General features: G+C 42.6%; 1 protein-coding gene across 1 annotated transcript in view; it reads right to left on the bottom strand.

Moving 5' to 3' along the window:
• erp44 (endoplasmic reticulum protein 44) overlaps positions 1–22,224 on the bottom strand; it is a 128,557-nt gene that overhangs the window by 29,559 nt on the left and 76,774 nt on the right. Inside the window, exons 4-5 of the mRNA XM_085988191.1 lie at positions 13,170–13,285; positions 4,219–4,403 (exon numbers count right to left, since the gene is read on the bottom strand). Of these exons, the coding sequence (XP_085844317.1) occupies positions 4,219–4,403; positions 13,170–13,285 (301 nt within the window). The remainder of the gene's footprint in view (positions 1–4,218; positions 4,404–13,169; positions 13,286–22,224) is intronic.

The raw sequence follows: 22,224 nt of genomic DNA, 5'->3' as shown, positions 1-22,224 counted from the left end.
TGTTCCCATGGATTGGAGGGTAGCTAATGTAACCCCACTATTCAAAAAAGGTGTTAGAGAGAAAACGGGGAATTATAGACCGGTAAGCCTGACATCGGTAGTGGGGAAAATGCTAGAGTCCATTGTAAAAGATGTAATAACAGAGCACTTGGAAAACAGTGACAGGATCAGACAAAGTCAACATGGATTTACAAAAGGTAAATCGTGCTTGACTAATCTACTGGAATTTTTTGAGGATGTAACTGGTGAAATAGATAAGGGAGAACCAGTGGATTCAAAAAAGTATTTGGACTTTCAGAAGGCTTTCGATAAGGTCCCGCATAAGAGATTAGCATGTAAAGTTAAGGCACATGGGATTGGGGGCAAGGTACTGACTTGGATAAAGAACTGGTTGGCAGACAGGAAGCAAAGAGTTGGAATAAACGGGTCTTTTTCCAAGTGGCAGGCAGTGACTAGTGGGGTACCACAGGGATCGGTCCTTGGACCCCAGCTATTCACAATATATATTAATGATCTAGACGAGGGAACTAGATGTAATATCTCCAAGTTTGCTGACGACACAAAGCTGGGTGGGCGTGTGTACTGTGAAGAGGATGCAGAGAAACTCCAGTATGATTTGGACAGGTTGGGTGATTGGGCAGAAGCATGGCAGATGCAGTATAATGTGGATAAATGTGAGGTTATCCACTTTGGTGGCAAAAACAGGAAGGCAGCTTATTATCTGAATGGCAATAGATTGGGAGAAGGGGAAGTGCAACGAGACCTGGGTGTCATTGTGCACCAGTCGCTGAAGGTAAGCATGCAGGTGCAGCAGGCGGTTAAGAAGGCAAATGGTATGTTGGCCTTCGTAGCGAGGGGGTTCGAGTACAGGAACAAGGATGTCTTGCTGCAGTTGTACAGGGCCTTGGTGAGACCACACCTTGAGTATTGTGTGCAGTTTTGGTCGTCTTATCTGAGGAAGGATGTTCTTGCCATGGAGGGAGTGCAGCGAAGATTCACCAGGCTGATACCTGGGATGGCAGGAATGACGTATGAGGAGAGATTGGGTCGATTGGGCTTATACTCGCTGGAGTTTAGAAGAATGAGAGGGGATCTCATTGAAACTTATAAAATTCTAACAGGACTAGACAGACTAGATGCAGGAAGGATGTTCCCGATGGCGGGGGAGTCCAGAACCAGGGGTCACAGTCTAAAGATAAGGGGTAAGCCATTTAGGACAGGGATGAGGAGGAATTTCTTCACCCAGAGAGTGGTGAACCTGTGGAATTCACTACCACAGAAGGCAGTAGAAGCCAATTCATTAAATATATTCAAGAAGGAGTTGGATATATTTCTTAAGGCTAAAGGGATCAAGGGATATGGGGAGAAAGCAGGGACAGGGTACTGAATTTGGATGATCAGCCATGATCTCATTGAACGGCGGAGCAGGCTCGAGGGGCTGAATGGCCTACTCCTGCTCCTATCTTCTATGTTTCTATGTTTCTATATTTAAAAGGTTGGCAGTCCTCAATGTAGAAAAGTCACCTGGTCCGGATGGGAGACATCCTAGGTTACGGAGGGAAGAGTGGAAATTGCAGAGGTGCTGCCCACAATCTTCCAATTCTCCTTGGATATAGTGGTGCCAAAGGACTGGAGGATGTTGCAAATGTTACACCCATGTGGGGAGAGGGATAAACCCAGCAACTACATGCCAGGCAGTCAAACAATGGGGAAAATTTTAAGTCAATAATCCAGGACAAAAGAAAGTCAACACAGATTTGCTAAAGGCAATCACGTTTGACTAACTTGATTTGAGTTCTTTGAAGTAATGGAGCGGGTTGATATTGTAGATATGGACTATCAAAAGGCGTTTGACAAAGTACCACATAATAGACTTGTTAGCAAAATTAAAGCCCATGGGGTTAAAGACAGTGGCAGCATGGATAGGAAATTGGCTAAGAGACAGAAAGCAGATAGAGGTGGTGAATGGTTGTTTTCAGACTGGAGGGAGGTATACAGTGGTGTTCCCCAGGGGTTGGTATTAGGACCACTGCTCTTTCTGATGTATATTAATGACCTGGACTTGGGTATATAGGGCATAATTTCAAAGTTTGCAGATGACTTGAAACTCAGAAATATAGTAAACAGTGAGAAGGATAGTAACAGACTTCAGGAGAATATAGACAGACTGATGAAATGGGCAGTCACCTGGCAGATGAAATTCAACACCAAGAAGTGTGAAGCGATACATTTTGGTACGAAGAATTAGGAGAGGCAATATGAACTAAATGGAACAATATTAAAGGGGGTGCAGGAACAGAGACCTGAGGATGTATGTACGCACATCTTTGAAGGAGGCAGGACAAGCTGAGGAGGTTGTTAAAAAGCATATGGGATCCTTTGCTTTATTAATAGAGGAAGAGAGTACAAAAGCAAGGAGGTTATGGCAAACCTTTATAAAACACTGGTTTGGCCTCAGCTGGAGTACAACTTGCATTTATATAGTGCCTTTAACGTAGAAGAATGCCCCAAGGCACTTCACAGGAGCGTCATCAAACAAAGTTTGATACCGAGCCTCATAAGGAGATATTACGACAGATGACCAAAAGCTTGGCCAAAGAGTTAGGTTTTAAGGAAGTCTGAATAGAGGACAGAGAGAAAGAAAGGCAGAGGGGCTTAGGGAGGGAATTCCAGAGCTTAGGGATAGGCAGCTGAAGGCTTGGCCGCCAATGGTGCAGCGATTAAAATAGTATTCAATACATGTTCAATTCTGGGCACCACACTTTAGGAAGGATGTCAAGACCTTGGAGAGGGTGCAGAAGAGATTTACTAGAATGGTACCAGGGATGAGGGACTTCAGTTATGTGGAGAGACTGGAGAAGCTGAGGTTGTTCTCTTAGGGCAGAGGTGGTTAAGGGGAGATTTGATACATCTGTTCAAAATCATGAATGGTTTTGACAGAGTAAATAAGGAGAAACTGTTTCCAGTGGCCGAAGGGTCGTTGAGGACACAGATTTAAGGTGATTGGCAAAAAAAGGCGACAGGAGGAAACATTTTAACGGTTTGCTGTGATCTGGAATGCACGGCCTGAAAGGATGGTGGAAGCAGATTCAATAGTAACATTCAAAAGAGAACTGGATAAATATTTGAAGGGAAGAAATGTACAGGGGAGTGGGACTAATTGATAGCTCTACTATTAGAGCCAGCACAGGCACAATGGGTCGAATGGCAGCCTTCTGTGCTGTATCATTCTATGATCTATGATTTTAATCTTTGTTTTCTCAAAATACAGGACTTTCACTATAGTGAGTAATTACTATGGCACAGAAGTGAAATTTCAGACAGCCTCAGGCAAGATTTTGTGCTGTAAAAGAGATCTGCACATTGTACGCCAAACTAAAGACAGACAGTCATATTAACCTTTTGAAGAATTTCAAATCGTTTAAAAAAAAATCAATGAGGTCAGCTGTAGCAACCCTTATCCCCCTCCCACCCCGATCCCACTACTTTGATGGAGGTCAAATAACTCAGCAGAGACTGGAGATTGAACCTAGGATCTCTGGTCTGTTTGGATTAGGTTGAGCATTTGCAGCACTGGACTGGAACCCGGACTTGACTATATCCTTCCTCAACATTCTGTTCCTCCCACTCTAGCCTTTTGTGCATCCAGTTTAAAGTGTTATGCATGCAACAGAATACACACCAGAATAGTTAGCTAGCTTGCATTTTCAACCAAAAAGGCAAAATGTTCTTCTAATTAACAAAGACATAATTATGATATACAACAGCTTTCATTTCATGTGTTCCCATCTAATGAAAAGTTTCCTTAATTTATTGTTGGATACAATGTATTTGGCAGCTTCTTTGCAGGATTTTGAATGTGAAAATTTCTTCACAAGGTGCAAAATTAATTGAACCAGTTTTTGGGAAGTATCACTGCCCTGTACCATCATTATCATTTGGATTTTTCTGGAAAAGATGCACCTACGTTATTGCAAGAATTTTTTTAACTGAATAGTTGAGGCTGATGAGTGCATTCATTTTAAGTCTTGGTCATGAAACACATATTTTACCGAGATTGTCATGAAATGATGAGTAAAATCTTTATCTTGGATAATCATATAATTTAGATCATTGCTTCAAATCACAGAGAAAGAACTTCTTGAACTAGAAAGCTTTGGTTTTGAAAACACATCATATAAATTGCTTGAACTCTGCAGGTCCAATGTGCAGACTTACATCAACTGTTTCCAATTCATCCAGATTCAGAATCTCTTGAACAGGATCATTTTTCTGCTGCTTGACGAAGTCTGCAAGTGCACTCACTGATCTTTGACCTCTGTACTCCCTCTTCATCATCATCCCATTCCTGAACAATTTCAATGTTGGGTACTTACTAATTCGGTACCTTTGTGCTATATCCGCTGTAAGAGAGAATCATAAGAATAATATTAAATGCATAACTAGTAAAAATTGAAGCTACCTGAAATTATTGTACTTTAATAACTGCAGACAGACTCCAAGCCCTGAAGCTGATATATTCAAAAATGGAAATAACAAGGCAATAAATGGCTCCAACTTTGACTAAATGCAGCACACGAGTCTAGGCATTGAATGAAAAAAAAACAACGCACTTTAAAGAAATCCTGATAAACAGAAATTCTTATTTTTCCAAATTTTAATAAGGTTTTCTAAGAAATTTAGTTTTTCAGATCCACTTTATAGACTTGACAGCAGATAACCGCTGCCTTAAAATAACTGCTTAAAAATTCTCTCTGTAAATTGTTTAGGGACAAATAAGCAGCACAGATGCAATCGGACAGTATTCAAAATATAGGATAATGCAGGCCAGCAGATGCAGTTGCCTTTATCTGACATTAGCCATTTGTGGAATGTTTTGGAAATAAATGCTCTAAGGGAGCACATAATTCTACTTAACCTTTGACAGGCATTCTCCAAGAAACAATGTTTGAGAGAGAGTAATTTGCCTTAAATCTGAAAATTCTTATCCCTGTTGAGACAAAAGCCTCAGGTTTGTGAAGTTTAAGAAACATCTCTCACTCCTGGAAACTAGGAATTACTAGATGAAAGAAGACCAAGGTCCTTTTCTACCATCCTGGTAGTCGCATGACACAATGATAATGGAGTTGTTGACTAATCATAGAAACTAATCTCTACTAATTATTCTACAACAGACACAGAATCAAAAGTCAAAAAACTAAGCAGAGCAATGGACTGACGGAAGAATGACATGCCAGAATCTGCCCTCTTCAATGTCAGGGATGTGCACGGGTGTCAAGTCTCGTACACAACTATGACTGAAGCGGCACCACAAGTTACCATTACTAAAACTAGGCCTTTATGTTCATGCAAGAAGAGCTGCATCCCAACATTTTTGCAGAATACAAGTGAAGCTTGAAACACATACTGCCTGCGGAGTTCTGCACTTCAATTTCTGCAGCCAGGAGCAGAGCAAGGGTAGTTGGAGCATGCATCAGGATATGGAAAATCTCTTTCGCCATGTCCTTCTGTGCTCCCAAGAAGCAAGGGTAATTTCAAGTGGATGCCATCTAATGTATGCAAAAGAGAGCTCCAAGAAATGAATTTGATGCTGAAATTTGTGGATAATTATGAAAGGAAGAATTTAGGGTTAGGACAAAAATTAGAACATGATCACCAAGGAATTAACTAAATCAATAACTATAGCCAGAATGCTTCTGATTTATTGTCCAGAAACATTCTTCTATGGAAAAGTTAATTTCATATGCCACAAGTTTGGATTGCAGCAGGTTGAGAGCCTATGTAGGAAGGATGGGTTTAATTACCAACTAACATGACTTTCATTTAGAATAGAGACAGTAGCTGAAGTGCCATTAAAGCTTTGTGAAAGGCAGACAAGTAGACCCTGACAGAATTTATTCTCAATAAAAACAAATGGCCAGAAGGTACAAGTGATCAGAGGACATATTACCAGTGGAGCACAAACTTAGAGCACCAAATGCAGATTCTCTTTCACTTCCCGCTGCAAAAAGCTCTTCTGGAGGACAGTGAGAATATAACAACTTAGTCAGAACCATACAAATATGTTCAATGCGTCTGCTCAACAGCCAAACTGTTTAGGTCTGAATAGAAAATAATCCCACTTCATTTGAGTACAGATGGGTAGAGTTTAGCGATGCAACAACAAAATCCAGCCAATCTGGTAAACAGCAATAAGGTTGCATGTTCTCATTTCACCTTCCTGGATAAAGGGGAACCAGTGTGTGTAGTATATTTGGATTTCCAAAAATCATTCGATAAGGTGCTACATAAAAGGTTGCAATGCAAGATAAGGGCTCATGGGTTGAATAGAGGATTGGTTAACAAACAGAAGAGAGAGTAGGGATAAACAGGTCATTTTCAGGATGGCACGCTGCAACTAGTGGGGTGCTACAAGGATGAGTCCTTGGGCCTCTGCTATTTATATTAATGACTTAGATGACGAGTAAGGAAGTCTTGCTGCAATTGTACAGGGCTTTGGTGAGACCACACCTGGAGTACTGTGCACAGTTTTGGTCTCCTTATCGAAGGAAGGACATACTTGCATTAGCGGCAGTGCAACGAAGGTTCACTAGATTGATCGCTGGGATGAGAGGGTTGTCCTATGAGGACAGATTGAGCCTATACTCTGGAGTTTAGAAGAATGAGAGGTGATCTCATTGAAACATACAAAACTCAGGATTAATAGGGTAGATGGCAAGAGATTATTTTCCCTGGCTGGAGAGTCTAGAACTAAGGAGCATAGTCTCAGGATAAGGGGTCAGCCATTGAAGAATGCGATTAGGAGGAATTTCTTCACTCAGAGGGTTGTGAATCTTTGGAATTCTCTGCCCCAAAGGGCTGTGGATGCCGAGTTGTTGAGTATATTCAAGGCGGAGATAGATAGCTCAGTACTAGGTCCCTTGCTTTTTGTGGTATATATCAATGATCTAGACTTGAATATAGGGGGTATGATTAAGAAGTTTGCAGATGATACAAAAATCGTCTGTGTGGTTGATACTGAAGAAGGAAGCTGTAGACTGCAGGAAGATATCAATAAATTGGTCAGGTGGTCAGAACAGTGACAAATGGAATTCAATCCGGAGAAGTGCGAGGTAATGCATTTGGGGAGGGCTAACAAGGAAAGGGAATACACATTAAATGGTAGGACACTGAGTAGTGTAGAGGAACAAAGGGACCTTGGAGTGCATGTCCACAGATCCCTGAAGGTAGCAGGCCAAGTAGATAAGGTGGTTAAGACGGCATACGGAATGCTTGCCTTTATTAGCCATGGCATAGAATACAAGAGCAGGGGGGTTATGCTTCAACTGTATAAAACACTAGTTAGGCCTCAGCTAGAGTACTGCGTGCAGTTCTGGTCACCACATTACAGGAAAGATGTGATTGCACTAGAGAGGGTACAGAGGAGATTTACAAGGATGTTGCCGGGAGTAGAGAATCTTAGTTATGAGGAAAGGCTGGGTTTGTTTTCCTTGGAACAGAGGAGGCTGAGGGGAGACCTTATTAAGGTGTATAAAATTATGAGGGGCCTAGATAAAGTGGATAGAAAGGACCTATTTTCCATAGCAGAGGGGGTCAAAAACCAGGGGGCACAGATTTAAAGTAATTGGGGGAAGGTTTAGAGGGGATTTGAGGGGAAATTTCTTCACCCAGAGGGTTGTGGGGTTCTGGAACTCACTGCCTGAAAGGGTGGTAGAGGCAGGAACCCTAACCACATTTAAAAAGTACTTGGATGTGCACGTGGGATGCTCTAACCTGCAGGGCTGCAGACCAAGAGCTGGGAAGTGGGATTAGGCTGGATAGCTCGTTGTTGGCTGGCTAGGATACGATGGGCCAAAATGGCCTCCTTCCGTGCTGATTCTATGATTCAATGATTTTGGACCCTAGGGGAATCGAGGGATATGGGGGGATCAGGCGGGAATGTGGAGTTGAGGTCGAAGACCAGCCATGATCTTATTGAATGGCAGAGCAGGCTCAAAGGGCCGTATGGCCTACTCCTGCTCCTGATTCTTATGTCATGTTAACCAAACAGCAATATAAACATTTTACAGGCTAGACAGAGTCATTATAGAGCATATTAGTAATGCAGAAGTACTGCAAGAAAATAAAATTCTGTTCAGATGTACAGCATCAATTTTACTATGCATTAATCAGGTCAGCAAGGGAGGCAAGTAGCAGTCAGCGTAGAAGTTGGGAGTCAAACAGAGCCACAAATTCATTTTATGGCCTCAACTATTTAAACTGGTCTGTTCCAAGAGAACAAATTTCACCAGTACATGGCAAGTGTCAGCCTTGTCTCAGTGGTAGCATTCATGTTTGAGTCAGAAGGTTCAAGTCCCACTCCAGAGACTTGACCACGTAATCTAGGCTGACACCACCAGTGCAGTACTGAGGAGTTCAGCACTGTCAGAAGTGCAGTCTTTCGAATGAGACGTTAAACATCTGCCCACTCAGGTGGATGTCAAAGATCCCATGGCACTATTCGAAGAGCAAAGCAGTTCTCTCTGCTGTCCTGACCAATATTTATTCCTCAACCAACATTACTGAAACAGATTATCCAGTCATTATCTCATTACTGTTTGTGGGATCTTGCTGCGTGCACTTCAAAAGTACTTAATTGGCTGTGACGCGCTTGGTAGCGTCCCGAGGTCGTGAAAGCCATTATATAAATGCAGGTTATTTTTTTTTCTTTCTTTCTGGAACTCCATTTCAAAACAAGGCAATAGCTGGACTAGTCTCCCCCAACACCTCTCCTCAGAATGCTAAAATACCATGTGACATACAAGCAAATTACAATCAAGATGTTTTAGCACCAGCCGCTTCATGGAAGATTCTTTATGATCCTTAAGACTAATTCAATTCAATTTAGGCAGTAAGCTATTCCACAAAACAACACTTGTATATAACCATTAGAGACTGATTATTGATTAGGCTGCAGTTAAAATATTGCACCGAGTTTTGGATGCCCTACTTTAGACAGGGTGTCAAGGCCATGGAGAGGATACAGAAGAGATTTACTATGATTTCAGGGTAGTTATAAGGAGAGACCAGAGAAACTGTGACTCCTGTCACTTGAATCAAAAAGGTTAAGTGGAAATCTAATAAACATAAGAAATAAGAGCAGGAGTAGGCCATACAGCCCCTCGCACCTGCTCCGCCATTCAATAAGACCATGGCTGATCATCCACCTCAACTCCACTTTCCCACCCGGACTCCATATCCCTTGATTCCCCTAGCGTCCAAAAATCTATCTATCTCCACCTTGAATATACTCAAAGACTCAGCATCCACAGCCCTCTGGGGCAGAGAATTCCAAAGATTCACAACCCTCAGTGAAGAAATTCCTCCTCATCTCAGTCTTAAATGGCCGACCCTTTATCCTGAGACTATGCCCCCTAGTTCTAGACACTCCAGCCAGGGGAAACAACCTCTCAGCATCTACCCTGTCAATCCCCTTCAGAATCTTGTATGTTTCAATGAGATCACCTCTCATTCTCTAAACTCCAGAGAGTATAGGCCCAATCTACTCAATCTCTCCTCATAGGACAGCCCTCTCATCCCAGGAATCAATCTAGTGAACCTTCGTTGCACCGCCTCCAAGGCAAGTATATCGTTCCTTAGATAAAGGCATTTAGAATTCTGAGGCTTTTTGATATGAAGAGGGAAATACTATATCCACTGTTTGGTGAGTCACTAACTAGAGGACATAAATTTAAGATCACCAAAAGGAGGAAGGGAAAGCTTAGCAGAATTTTTTTTTTTTTTTTTTTTTTTTTTTTTTTTTTTTTTAAACTGGTGGTTGTTCAGAATGCCCTACAAAAAAAAGTAGCAGATTTCATAACACTTTGATGTGAAGTGAATTTGAAAAATAAAAAGGGTATGGGGAAAAGGTGAGGTAATGGGACCAAGTGGATAGTTCGAGAGCTAGTACAGGTTCAATGGGCCAAATGGCATTTTTCTGTTCTGTAAAACGTTATGATTCCAAGTCAGAATCACAAAGTATTACATTGAAGGAATGACAGACCCATGATGTTCCAGTCATCAATGGTGTCTTCAATATAAATGACCTGACCCAAGGATTGACCATATCAGAGACCCAGATTTTTAGGATTGTTAACTGCCATAGGATCTCCAGATGAACCTCCTAGATTTAGAATGGTGTCAGAAAGACCAGCAGAAGAGGTTGCAAACCTTCACTTGAGCACTATTCCACTGGGACCATTCCGATAATGGGTGGCGATTTTAATTTCCAGCGTAAATCAGGAGGTGGTGGAAGTGCTGTGCTTGCCTGAAGGAAATGGCGTGGGGCCTGTGCCATTTTCGTGGATGGGCCTAATTTACATCAAATCTGCGAGCTTCCTATAGGGAGCACATTGTGCTGCCAGCTTGCCGAGTGGGAGGGCGGGAACTCCGGTGGGGTGGCCACTACTTAAAGGCATCCTACAGCACCTTAAATGGAAGGTGCTTTGTGTACAGTGGTGGATCGCAGACAGCAAGACTGTGTAGCAGCAGCCGCCAAGGTCATTCGGACCAGGTTCCCCAGGTTCTTTAATGCAGTGGAGGTGCCGATTGACCAACTGACCAGCAGGACAGAGATCTTCTTTCTCGCCGATGGGTGTTGGGTGTCAAGACAAAATAGCTAATAGGCATGGAGAGAGGTGGCAGTTTCAATGCCATTAGCATTGTCCCCAGGACCTGGATACAATGTAGGAAACCATTTCATGATCTGACCAGGGATAGAAAAGCAAGACTCCCCTTCACATCTCTCTTACACTCAGCACAGCCCTGTTGGACCCTACTTTAGCCTCAGCACATCAATCGTTCCCCTCCCCACTTCCCATGACTCCTCAGGTCAGCAGGGAATACTTCACCGCACTTCCATTCTGCTTGCACTCAGACCCTCAAAACTTGCCACTGGCCTCATAACAACTACTTCCTCTTAGCTATACCTGTTGCTTCTTCCAGTCATCATGCATGCTATGGTAAGCTGGCTCATACATCTTGAAAACTCAAACAGGTCACATATTAACCCACTTCCAGTCTTCTTGCAGGAGAAGCTGACAAACAACAAGGAGAGAAGCAGAACAGTATTGCCATTCTACAGACACCGACGGAAGAGGCCGGCATTGATATCGGTGGCAGAGAGGGCACACAGTATTGGAGATGGCAGGAGGTGGTGGTGAGGTAGAACTGGGTGTCGTCAGCGTACATCTGGAACTTGATGGATGACATCAGAGGGGCAGAATGTAGATGAGAAATAGGAGGGGGCCAAGGATAGATCCGTGTTGAAGATCCTCCTCCAACAGTCACTCCACGTGTTGTCTCCACTGCAGAGCAGTTATGCAGCAAACAGAAAACCACTATCACGTCAGACACTCTGTGGGCTATATTGGACCTATCCAGGCATCAGAATTAATGAGAGGACTTCAAAAGGTCTGTTCCATGCATTAATGAGGCTCCTGCCCTAGACAGACAGGCACCTTGGATGCCTAAGAAAAGGGCCCAATTATGGCAGCAGTGGGCGAGAATAGAGTAGGAATGGGGCAAATTTTTCAGAAGCGATTTTAACTGCGTTGCCGGCCATTCCCATTGGGCAGGATGGGTTGAAAGCTCCTCCCCACCTCCCAAGTATTATGTTGCCGCTTCAACCATTTTGGTCTCACTACTATCCTTGAAGTGCAAACAGGGCAGTAACAACACAAAAATCATTCCGGATTAAGGAGGACGGGGGAAAAAAAAGCCTGCTAGGTTTCCCTGCTCATGTTGGCCAATTCTTGCTATAGACTTCAGGTTGGGTTAGTATTGGACTTGGCTGTGATGTTGTTTATATAGAGTTTAGAAGAATGAGAAGTGATCTCATTGATACATATAAAATTCTTAAAGGGCTTGACAGAGTAGATGCTGGGAGGATGTTTCCCTTGGCTGGAGAGTCTAGAAATAGGGGCCACAGTCTCAGAATAAGGGGTTAGCCATTTAGGGCTGAGATGAGGAGAAATTTCTTTACTCAAAGGGTTGTGGATCTTTGGAGTTCTCGACCCCAGAGGGCTGTGGATGCTGAGCCATTGAGCATATTCAAGACAGAGATCGGTAGATTTTCGGATACAAAAGGAATCGTGGGATATGGGGATAGTGTGGGAAGGTGGAGTTGAGGTAGATCAGCCATGATCTTATTGAATGGTGGAGCAGGCTCGAAGGGCCGAATGGCCTACTTCTGCTTCTATTTCTTATCTTATGTTGTCATGGTTGAACAGTCTACCAACATTCAAGATCTAGACTCAAATATGAAGAATGGTCATTTGGGTGAGGCACTGGATGGCAGCTGCCTGCTGTGTAACCTTCAGCAGGAGGAGAGAAAATTGGAGAAAGCGCTGCCGTTGTCATAAAAACTCAACTGGTTCACTAATGCCCTACAGGGAAGGGAAACAAAAAAAAACCTTTCCCTACTTTTGGAAGGGATGAAGGGAAATGGGGGGGGGTAAGAAAGAAATCAAGAAGTTTTTGCTTGGTTGAAAATAGCCAGAGAAGGATGTGTTACAAAAGGACCTGAACAACCCACAAACTTTCAATAACTGCCCAAAAAGTCATATCATTTTGATTTGTAATTCAAACATTGTCGGAATGTTCTTTTTGTAACAGGAGAAAGAAAAGCAAAACTTTAGTTCAACTTTCAGATTTTAATTTTAAACCAATATGTTGGTAATTACTGCTCCCGGAAAATATTCAAGACGGAGAGAAGACCGAGCATCAAATACCAAGCTCACCCTAACATAATATTCTTAATGAATTTGATTCTATATTCCACTTCTATTGAGAAATGGACCTTCAAAATACAATTCAATTACATTTTACACTTGGATCAGCATTTCTATAAACTGTTGATTTAAACCTCCAGTGTTAAACTAATAGTATAGCTCGGCTATTCATTCATTAATAAATTCAATACTGAGACTAGCTAAACTTCCAGTTTAACCATGGTATCAGATTGCAGAAGCAGGCGACAGCCAGATGACACTTGGCAATGGGTTAGCTTTTCAAATGCACAGGACACCAGAGCAAATTTTACCAATGTGCTTGGGTTATTGCTATTTTTCACATTTTGTGCCCAACCTCATTGGTCTACTTCCAAAGTATCTTTAAGCTTGGTTACTCACCATGCTGGTCACAATCAACCCTGGCAAAGACTACATGCTTTGTATCTGGAAATTCATCTTTCACAACCAAGGATGCCTCTTCAAAGATGGGATGCAGCATTTGACTGAATCTACACCTGGTGAAAAAAATATGAATTAATTGCACCCAAGTCTAAACTACATAGAATGGTTACAGCACAGGAGGCCACCATTTGGCCCGATGAGCCCTGACTGGCTCTCTGCAAGAGCACTTCAGCTAGTCCCACTCCCCCCACCCTTTCCCCGTAGCCCTGCAAATTTTTTTCCTTCAGGTACTTATCCAATTCCCTTTTTAAAGCCACGATCGAGTCTGTCTCCACCACCCCCTCAGGCAGTGCATTCCAGATCCTAACCACTCGCTGCGTAAAAAAGTTCTCTCATGTCGCCGTTGGTTCTTCTGCCAATCACCTTAAATCGGTGTCCTCTGCTTCGCGGCCCTTCCACAAATGGGAACAGTTTCTTTCTATCTACTCTGTCCAGACCCCTCATTATTTTTAACACCTCTATCAAATCTCCTCTCAACTTTCTCTGCTCCAAGGAGAACAACCCTAGCTTCTCCAATCTAACCACGTAACTGAAGTCCCTCATCCCTGGAACCATTCTCGTAAATCTTCTCTGCAGCCTCTGTATCCTTCAGAAAATGTGGTGCCCAGAATTGGACACAGTACTCCAATTGAGGCCGAACCAGTGTTTTATAAAGGTTCATCATAACATCCTTGCTTTTGTACTCTATGCCTCTATGAAGCCCAGGATCCCATATGCTTTTTTAACCTCTCTCAACCTGCCCTGCCACCTTTAACGATTTGTGCACATATACCCCCTGGTCTCTCTGTTCCTGCACCCACTTTAGAATTGTACTATTCAGTTTATATTGCCTCTCCTCGTTCTGCCTACCAAAATTCCACCAGCCTGTTTATGTCCTCTTGAAGTCCATCACTATCCTCCTCACTGTTCACTATACTTCCAAGTTTTGTCTCATCTGCAAATTTTGAAATTGTGCCTTGTACGCCCAAGTCAAAGTCGTTAACTAGTGGTGTTCCGCAGGGGTCAGTGCTGGGTCCCCAACTCGTTACAATCTATATTAACGATTTGGAGGAGGGGACCGAGTGTAACATATCAAAGTTTGCAGATGATACTAAGATGGGAGGGAAAGTAGTGAGTGAGGAGGACATAAAAAACCTGCAAGGGGACATCGACAGGCTAAGTAAGTGGGCAGAGATTTGGCAGATGGAATACAATACTGGAAAGTGTGAGGTTATGCACTTTGGCAGGAAAAATCGTAGAGCAAGTTATTATCTTAATGGCAAGAAACTGGAAAGTACTGAAGTACAAAGGGATCTGGGGGTCCTGGTGCACGAAACTCAAAAGGTTAGTATGCAGGTGCAGCAAGTGATTAAGAAGGCCAATGGAATGTTGGCTTTCATTGCTAGGGGGATAGAATATAAAAATAGGGAGGTATTGCTTCAGTTGTACAAGGTTTTGGTGAGACCGCACCTGGAATACTGCGTACAGTTTTGGTGTCCATACTTAAGAAAGGACATGCTTGCTCTCGAGTCAGTACAAAGAAGGTTCACTCGGTTAATCCCGGGGATGAGGGGATGGACATATGAGGAGAGGTTGAGTAGATTGGGACTCTACTCATTGGAGTTCAGAAGAATGAGAGGCGATCTTATTGAAACATATAAGATTGTGAAGGGGTTGGATCGGGTGGATGCGGGGAAGATGTTCCCGATGATGGGTGAAACTAGAACTAGGGGGCATAGTCTTAGAATAAGGGGCTGCTCTTTCAAAACTGAGATGAGGAGGAACTACTTCACTCAGAGGGTGGTAGGTCCATGGAATATGCTGCCCCAAAAAGCTGTAGAAGCTACATCATTACATAAATTTAAAACAGAAATAGACAGTTTCCTAGAAGTAAAAGGGAATTAAGGGTTACGGGGAGCGGGCAGGAATTTGGACATGAGTCTAGGTTCGGATCGGTCATGGCCCTGTGGGTAGCAGAGCGGGCCCAGGGGCCGTGTAGCCTGATCCTGCTCCTATTTCGTGTGTCTAATTCTGTTAGATTCAGGAGATGGTTCTGTGATAGTAGATTGGCGGTTAGGATCAGATCAGCCATGATCTTATTGAATGGCGGAGCAGGCTCGAGGGGCCGATTGGCCTACTCCTGCTCCTATTTCTTATGTTCTTATGTTAATATATATATCTCAAGAAAAGCAGTGGTCCTAGTACCGACCCCTGGGGAACACCACTGTGTACCTTCCTCCAGTCTGAAAAACAACCGTTCACCACTACTCTGTTTCCTGTCACTTAGCCAATTTCGTAACTATGCTGCCACTGTCCCTTTTATTCCATGGGCTTCAACTTTGCTGGCAAGCCTATTATGTGACACTTTATCAAAACGCCTTTTGGAAGTCCATGTACACCACATCAACCACATTGCTCTCATCAACCCTCTCGGTTACATCATCAAAAAACCCAATTACCTTAGTTAAACATGATTTGCCTTTAACAAATCCATGCTGGCTTTCCTTAGTTAATCCATACTTCTCTTAAGTGATAATTGTGTCCTGGATTATAATTTCTAAAAGTTTCCCCACTACAGAGGTTAAACTGACTGGCCTGCAATTCACACGTCATCTAGAGCCATCCTTTGTTCTTAACTTGTCCCATTACCACCACCTCTTGCCTTGAATATCTCTTAATGTCTCAATCTCTCCTACTTTCTATCCCATCACTGACCTTCCCTTTTGTTCTTTCATCCCCTCGCCCTTTTCCCAGCCCCTAAACTTGCTTTCCATTTCCTGCTTTTTTCCCAGTTCTGACGCAAGGTCTTTGACCTGAAACGTTAACTCTGTTTCTCTCTCCACGGATGCTGCCTGCCCTGCTGAGTTTTTCCAGCGTTTTCTGTTGTAGTTGCTGGGTTTATTCTTGCACCCTTTTTTGAACAAGGGTGTAACATTTGCAATTCTCCAGTCTTCTGGCGCCAGTCCTGTATCCAAGGAGGATTGGAAGATTATGGCCAGTACCTCTGCAAATTCCACCCTTACTTCTCTCAGCATCCGAGGATGCATCCCATCCCCTGGCAACTTATCTACTTTAAGTACAGCCAGCCTTTCTAGTACCACCTCCTGATCAATTTTTATCCCATCCAGTATCTCCACTACCTCCTCTTTCACTATGACTTTGGCAGCATCCTCTTCCTTGGTAAAGACAGATGCAAAGTACTCATTTAGTACCTCAGGCATGCCTGCTGCCTCCATGTGTAGGTCTCCATTTTGTTCCCATTCGGCCCCACCCCCCTCTTATTAACCATTTACTATTTATATGCCTATAGAAGACTTTTGGATTCCCTTTTATGTTAGCTGCCAATCTATTCTCATACTCTCTCTTTGCCCCTCTTATTTCCTTTTTCACTTCCCCTCTGAACTTTCTATATTCAGCCTGGATCTCACTTGTATTCTCAACCTGACACTTGTCCATCTCTTTCATCATCCAGGGAGCTCTAGCTCTGGTTGCCCTACCTTTCTCCCTTGTGGGAATGTACCTCGACTGTACCCGAACCATCACCTCTTTAAAAGGCAGCCCATTGTTCAATTACAGTTTTGCCTATCAATCTTTGATTCCAATTTACCCGGGCCAGATCCATTCTCAACCCCCTGAAATTGGCTTTCCTCCAATTAAGTATTTTTACTCTAGATTGCTCCCTGTCCTTTTCCATAGCTAGTCTAAACTTTATGATACTGTGATCACTGTTCCCTAAATGTTCCCCTACTGACACTTGCTCCACTTGACCTACCTCATTCCCCAGAACCAGATCCAGCAATGCCTCCTTCTGCGTTGGGCTGGAAACATACTGATCAGAAATTCTTCCCCCTCTCTGCCCTTTACACTATTACTATCCCAGTCTATATTAGGATAGTTGAAGTCCTCCATTATCACTACTCTATAGTTCTTGCACCTCTCTGTAATTTCTCTGCAAACTTGCTTCTCTATATCCTTACACTAGTTGGCAGCCTATAGAATACATCTAGTAGTGTAATGGCACCTCTGTTGTTTCTCAACTCTAACCAAATAGATTCTGTCCTTGACCCCTGTAGGACATCCTCTCTCTAGCACTAATATTCTCCTTAATCAATACTGCCACCCCACCGCCTTTCTTTCCTTCCCTATCTTTCCTGAACACCTTATATCCAGGAATATTTAGCACCCAATCCTACCCTTTTTTGAGCCAGGTCTCCGTTATCGCCACAACATCATATTCCCATGTGGCTATTTGCGCCTGCAGCTCACCAACCTTATTTACCATGCTTGGTGCATGCACACACATGCACTGTAAACCTATCTTAGACCTTCTTGTATTCTTTCTTAGTCTGACTCCACCCAATACCATACTATTTCTTACTCTGGTGCTGTCTGTCTCTCCCAATCCTTTGTGCACCTTTCCCCCCCTTTCTAATGCTACATCCTGGTGGCCATCCCCCTGCCAAATTAGTTTAAACTCTCCCCAGCAGCACTAGCGACCCCCCCCCCCCCCCCACCCACCCCGGTGAGGACATTGGTCCAGGCTCTGATGAGGTGTAACCCATCCGGCCTGTACAGGTCCCACCTCCCCCAGAACTGGTCCCAATGTCCCAGGAATCTAAAGCCCTTCCTCCTGCACCATCTCTCCAGCCACGCATTCATCTGCTCTATTCTCCTATTTCTATCCTCACTAGCTCGTGGCACCGGGAGTAATCCGGAGATTACTACTTTTGAGGTCCTGCTTTTTAATCTATTTCCTAGTTCCCCAATATCTGCCTGCAGTACCTCATCCTTCTTTCTACCTATGTCGTTAATATCGATATAGACCACGATTCCCTCAGAATGTCCTGCAGCCGCTCATTGACATACATAAGATAGTAACAACAATTGTTCCAGTTCCTTTAACTTATTCCCTTATTCATTTCTTGCACTGTTTCCTACTTTATTTTTAAAAAATTGTTGGGACTGCCTTTCCCCCTTTGTCAACAGTTTACATTTTCTCTTCTACACCCCGCCTTTTACATTATTTATACATAAATTTATAATACAACTAATACATTCTGCTGGAAACCGTACTTGTGTTTCACATATCGGCAGCCCCAGCATTTCCTATTGAGCATCACTTGGCAGATGACACCAATATTTCAATCTCTTCCAACAAACATGGCGCTAGCACTAGTAATGCTCCAAGGGCAGATGAGATGAACTCTTATGGCAGAGAAGCAATACTGAATAGTATTGATCATTAATAGACTTGATGTCCACATCTTCCTGAATTTGGATTTCATTTGAGTTTGGTTAGGTTTTTAGAAAAAAAATAAAGCACCAAAACTTATTTAAAGATCAGCAAAAATTGTTGGAAACATACAGCAGGTCAGTCAGTATCTGTGGAGAGAACAGACAAGTTACCATTTCGGTGCACATCCTTCTTTCAAACTGAAAAAATAGCAGGCAGATAGGTTCATTAATACAAATCGGAAAAAGGGGAGGGGGAAAATAAATATTGAGACAAACTCATGAGTGAAATAATAATCTCAGTCAAGCAATGTTTTAATTGTCAATTACACGACTGAGGTTACATCATTACACTGACGATTACACTCCTTTTATAGATTATACTCTATATATTACACCCCTCCCATTTTTCTGATTGTATTAATATGCCTGTCCGCATGTAATTTTTCATTTTGGAAGAGACTGCACCTGCAACATTAGCTTGTCTGTTCTCTCCACAGATGCAGATTGACCTGCTGTGCGCCCCCAGCATTTTGTGTTTTTGTTTCAGACTTCCAGGATCTGCAGTATTGTATTTTTTTTTTACTTTTAAGGATGGCCATGTCACTCAAGTTACAATTTAAAAAGTTTGTTTTCTCCAAGAAGGCACCACAGTGAATTATGCCACATGGTCTAGTCTTTTCTTGCCTAGAGTCTGATCTGGGAAGTTAGGATCAAAGCTTCATGTCTGACCCCAACCACAAATTTGTTTCCTACCCGCATACAAACAACTCCTCCTACTTTGCCACAAAATCTTATTAAAAACTTCAGGACTTTGGTAATGTTTGTGCTTAAAGCCAACCAAATACATCTGGTTCCTTTCAGCATCTGTAATACAAAACTCACTTTGCAAGCAAATAGTCTTGCCATCAGCAACCCTTTAAATTTTAAGTTGACAGTCATTTTTGTGTCTCTTCTCTCAACAATTTGTTTGAACAGTGAAGACCATCAGGGAGAGGACCGAGTTACTGGGCCGAGTTACTGGGCCGGATGTTGAGAGTTTAATTTCAGACACAGTGTTTACTCTTACAAGCTCCTCCTCAAAGACAGTTCTAATTATGTTATAAGCACTATTTAAACAAATATATTCCAGTAACCTACAGAAAGACGAAGTTTGATTTTAATGCGAGTACTAATGAGGACACTTGCTCTTCACTAGATTCCCTTTTTTCTGCAGTTAACACACAAAGTAGCTCCCAGATAGAATTGAAACTTATTACAAAAAAATCCAGAAATTAATATTTTCACTATATGATAAAATTGACAAAAATGTTTACATTCTTAATTTACAGCATATTAATTTACTGTCATGCAGTATTCCAAAAAATCAAGACTGAAATCTTCATGAATCAAAGTTGAAGTCCATAAAACAACTTAGCATTATACCGCATTTTCGAGCATTTCGAATCCTGTTTCTAAAAAGTACTTGCTACCAATCAACTTACAGCTACACATAAAAGATTATTTAAATTAACCACACAAATTGGTAGGATTCACACACTTAGCCATATTCTGAATAACAGGTCACTGGGGTGTTTTAATCTGAATGCTCAAACCAACGAAAAAGACCATTCCGTTGCTGAGTTATTAGCAGCAGCACATGCATTAACATCAGCCAATTTGAATTTCCCAGGATCCAAGAAGTTATCCATCAGTCACCAAGAGCCATGGTAATTGATAGGTCAACTCTCTAAAATCAGCTGAGACTTGTCTGGACTTCAATATACACATGCACAGGAGATGTAACACCTGCCCCTATACCTCCCCCCTTCCCACTGTCCAGGGCCCCAAACACCTCTTCCAGGTGAAACAGCGATTTACTTGCACTTCTTGCAATTTAGTATACTGTATTCGCTGCTCACGATGCGGTCTCCTCTACATTGGGGAGACCAAATGCAGATTGGGTGACCGCTTTGCGGAACACCTCCGTTCAGTCCGTAAGGGTGACCCCGAGCTTCCGGTCGCCTGTCATTTTAATTCACCGCCCCATTCCCACTCGGACCTCACCGTCCTTGGCCTCTTGCATTGTTCCTCAGAAGCTCAACGTAAACTCGAGGAACAGCACCTCATCTTCCGATTAGGTACTTTACAGCCTTCCGGACTCAATATCATAACCTCGGCCCCTATTACATTTTTACTTATATTTTTTATCCACACCTTTGTTTTGGTTTCCCCCCCCCCCCCTTTCCTTTTTTTTCTCTCTCCCACATGGCGGCTGTCTCCCATTCTGCCAGCGCATTTCACACCTAATCTAGAGCTGTCTTTTGTCTCCACTAGTCGTATCACCATCTCGTCTCGTTTTGAATACCTCTTAATGTCTCTTCTCTTTTGTTCTCTCCCAGCCCGGCCTCTTAATCTATTTCATTCCCTGTGCCTCTTTAGTCTTGATAAAGGGTTTTGACCCGAAACGTTGAATCTAATTTCTCTCCACGGATGTTGCCTGGCCTGCTGAGTTTTTCCAGCATTTTCTGTTGTTACTTCAATATACACACGCTGCTCAATATACACACGCTGCTAACTAAAGTCGTGGCTTTTGCCAATGCTGCTTCTGCCCATGGACATAGTAAACCATATATTGAGGACAAAAAAGCTTATGATATTTATAGGTCCGTTAGTTTCCATAAATTTTAATCTGTTAGAGCTGGACTTATTGAACACAGTAATCACCACAAAACAAACTCAGCCCTATGCCAGATGTCAGTAATTTTTAAAAAGTACATTTAAGAAATGCTTTTCACCCATTTTGGTGGGGGGGGGGGGGGGGGAAGAGGAGTGAAGAGGGCTGAAACAGAACAACTTCACATCAGTGTAAACTCTAGTTAATGTTGTCTAGTTACTTTCAGGTCTGTGACAGCAGCATCTGAGGTCAGTTATAGCATGTTGCAGCACAGGAACAGGTCACTTAACTCAAGTCTGTACCTGTGCTATTCTCCACAAACCCACTATTCTGCTCGTTCCTGATGCACGTTCACACGTTCCTTTTTTCAAGCTGTCCAATTCCCTTTCTTACGGACTCTGTTTTAACAACATTGTGTAAAGAATTTTTTTCTAATATCCCCTTTAACTCTTATGATTTGTGTCCTCTCACTAATCAATGAAACAATTTTTCGCTATTTATCTTATAACTGTTCACAATCTCGGTCACCAGTTAACCTTCAGCTGTGGTTAAAAAAAAATCCCAGTTTCTCAGGTCTCTATACAACTATAACCTCTCATCTCTGGTAAAATACCAGTGTATGGAACCTACATCTTTTCCATTGCTTTGTTTCAATAATGGGGTGCCCAAAACTACTCGCAATACTCGAAATGTGACCTAAGTAATCTCCTTTATACATTCTGTGTCGCTGGATACAAAACCAAGGACTTATTTTGCTTTTTTACATTACTGTACCTATTTATGCTGCCAATTTTTATGATCTGTGTATCGGCGCACTACTGAATGGGAGCACTCTCACCGAGTTAGGTGGTTATTGGTTCAAGCTTCACTCCAGGTTCTGAGCACATAATCTAGGCTGACCCTTCTGTGTAGTACTGAGGGAGTACTGCACAATCAGAGGTGCCATTTTTCAAATTAGACCATTAAACCAGAGCCCTGCCTGCCTTCTTAGATGAACCTGCCTGCTTAGATGAACGTATGAAGAGCATGGAATTCTCCTGGTGTTCTGGCCAACATTAGAGCCTCAAGCACCACTATGAAAACGTTAACTTGTCATTCATCTCTTGCTGTTTGTGGGACCTTGCT

The sequence above is a fragment of the Somniosus microcephalus genome, chromosome 5 (assembly GCF_052327205.1).
Source record: "Somniosus microcephalus isolate GS21.2 chromosome 5, FLI_Smic_1.0, whole genome shotgun sequence".
NCBI classification, from domain to species: domain Eukaryota; kingdom Metazoa; phylum Chordata; class Chondrichthyes; order Squaliformes; family Somniosidae; genus Somniosus; species Somniosus microcephalus.
The sequence above is the reverse complement of the archived record's forward strand: the minus strand, read 5'-3'. Positions and strand labels throughout refer to the sequence as shown.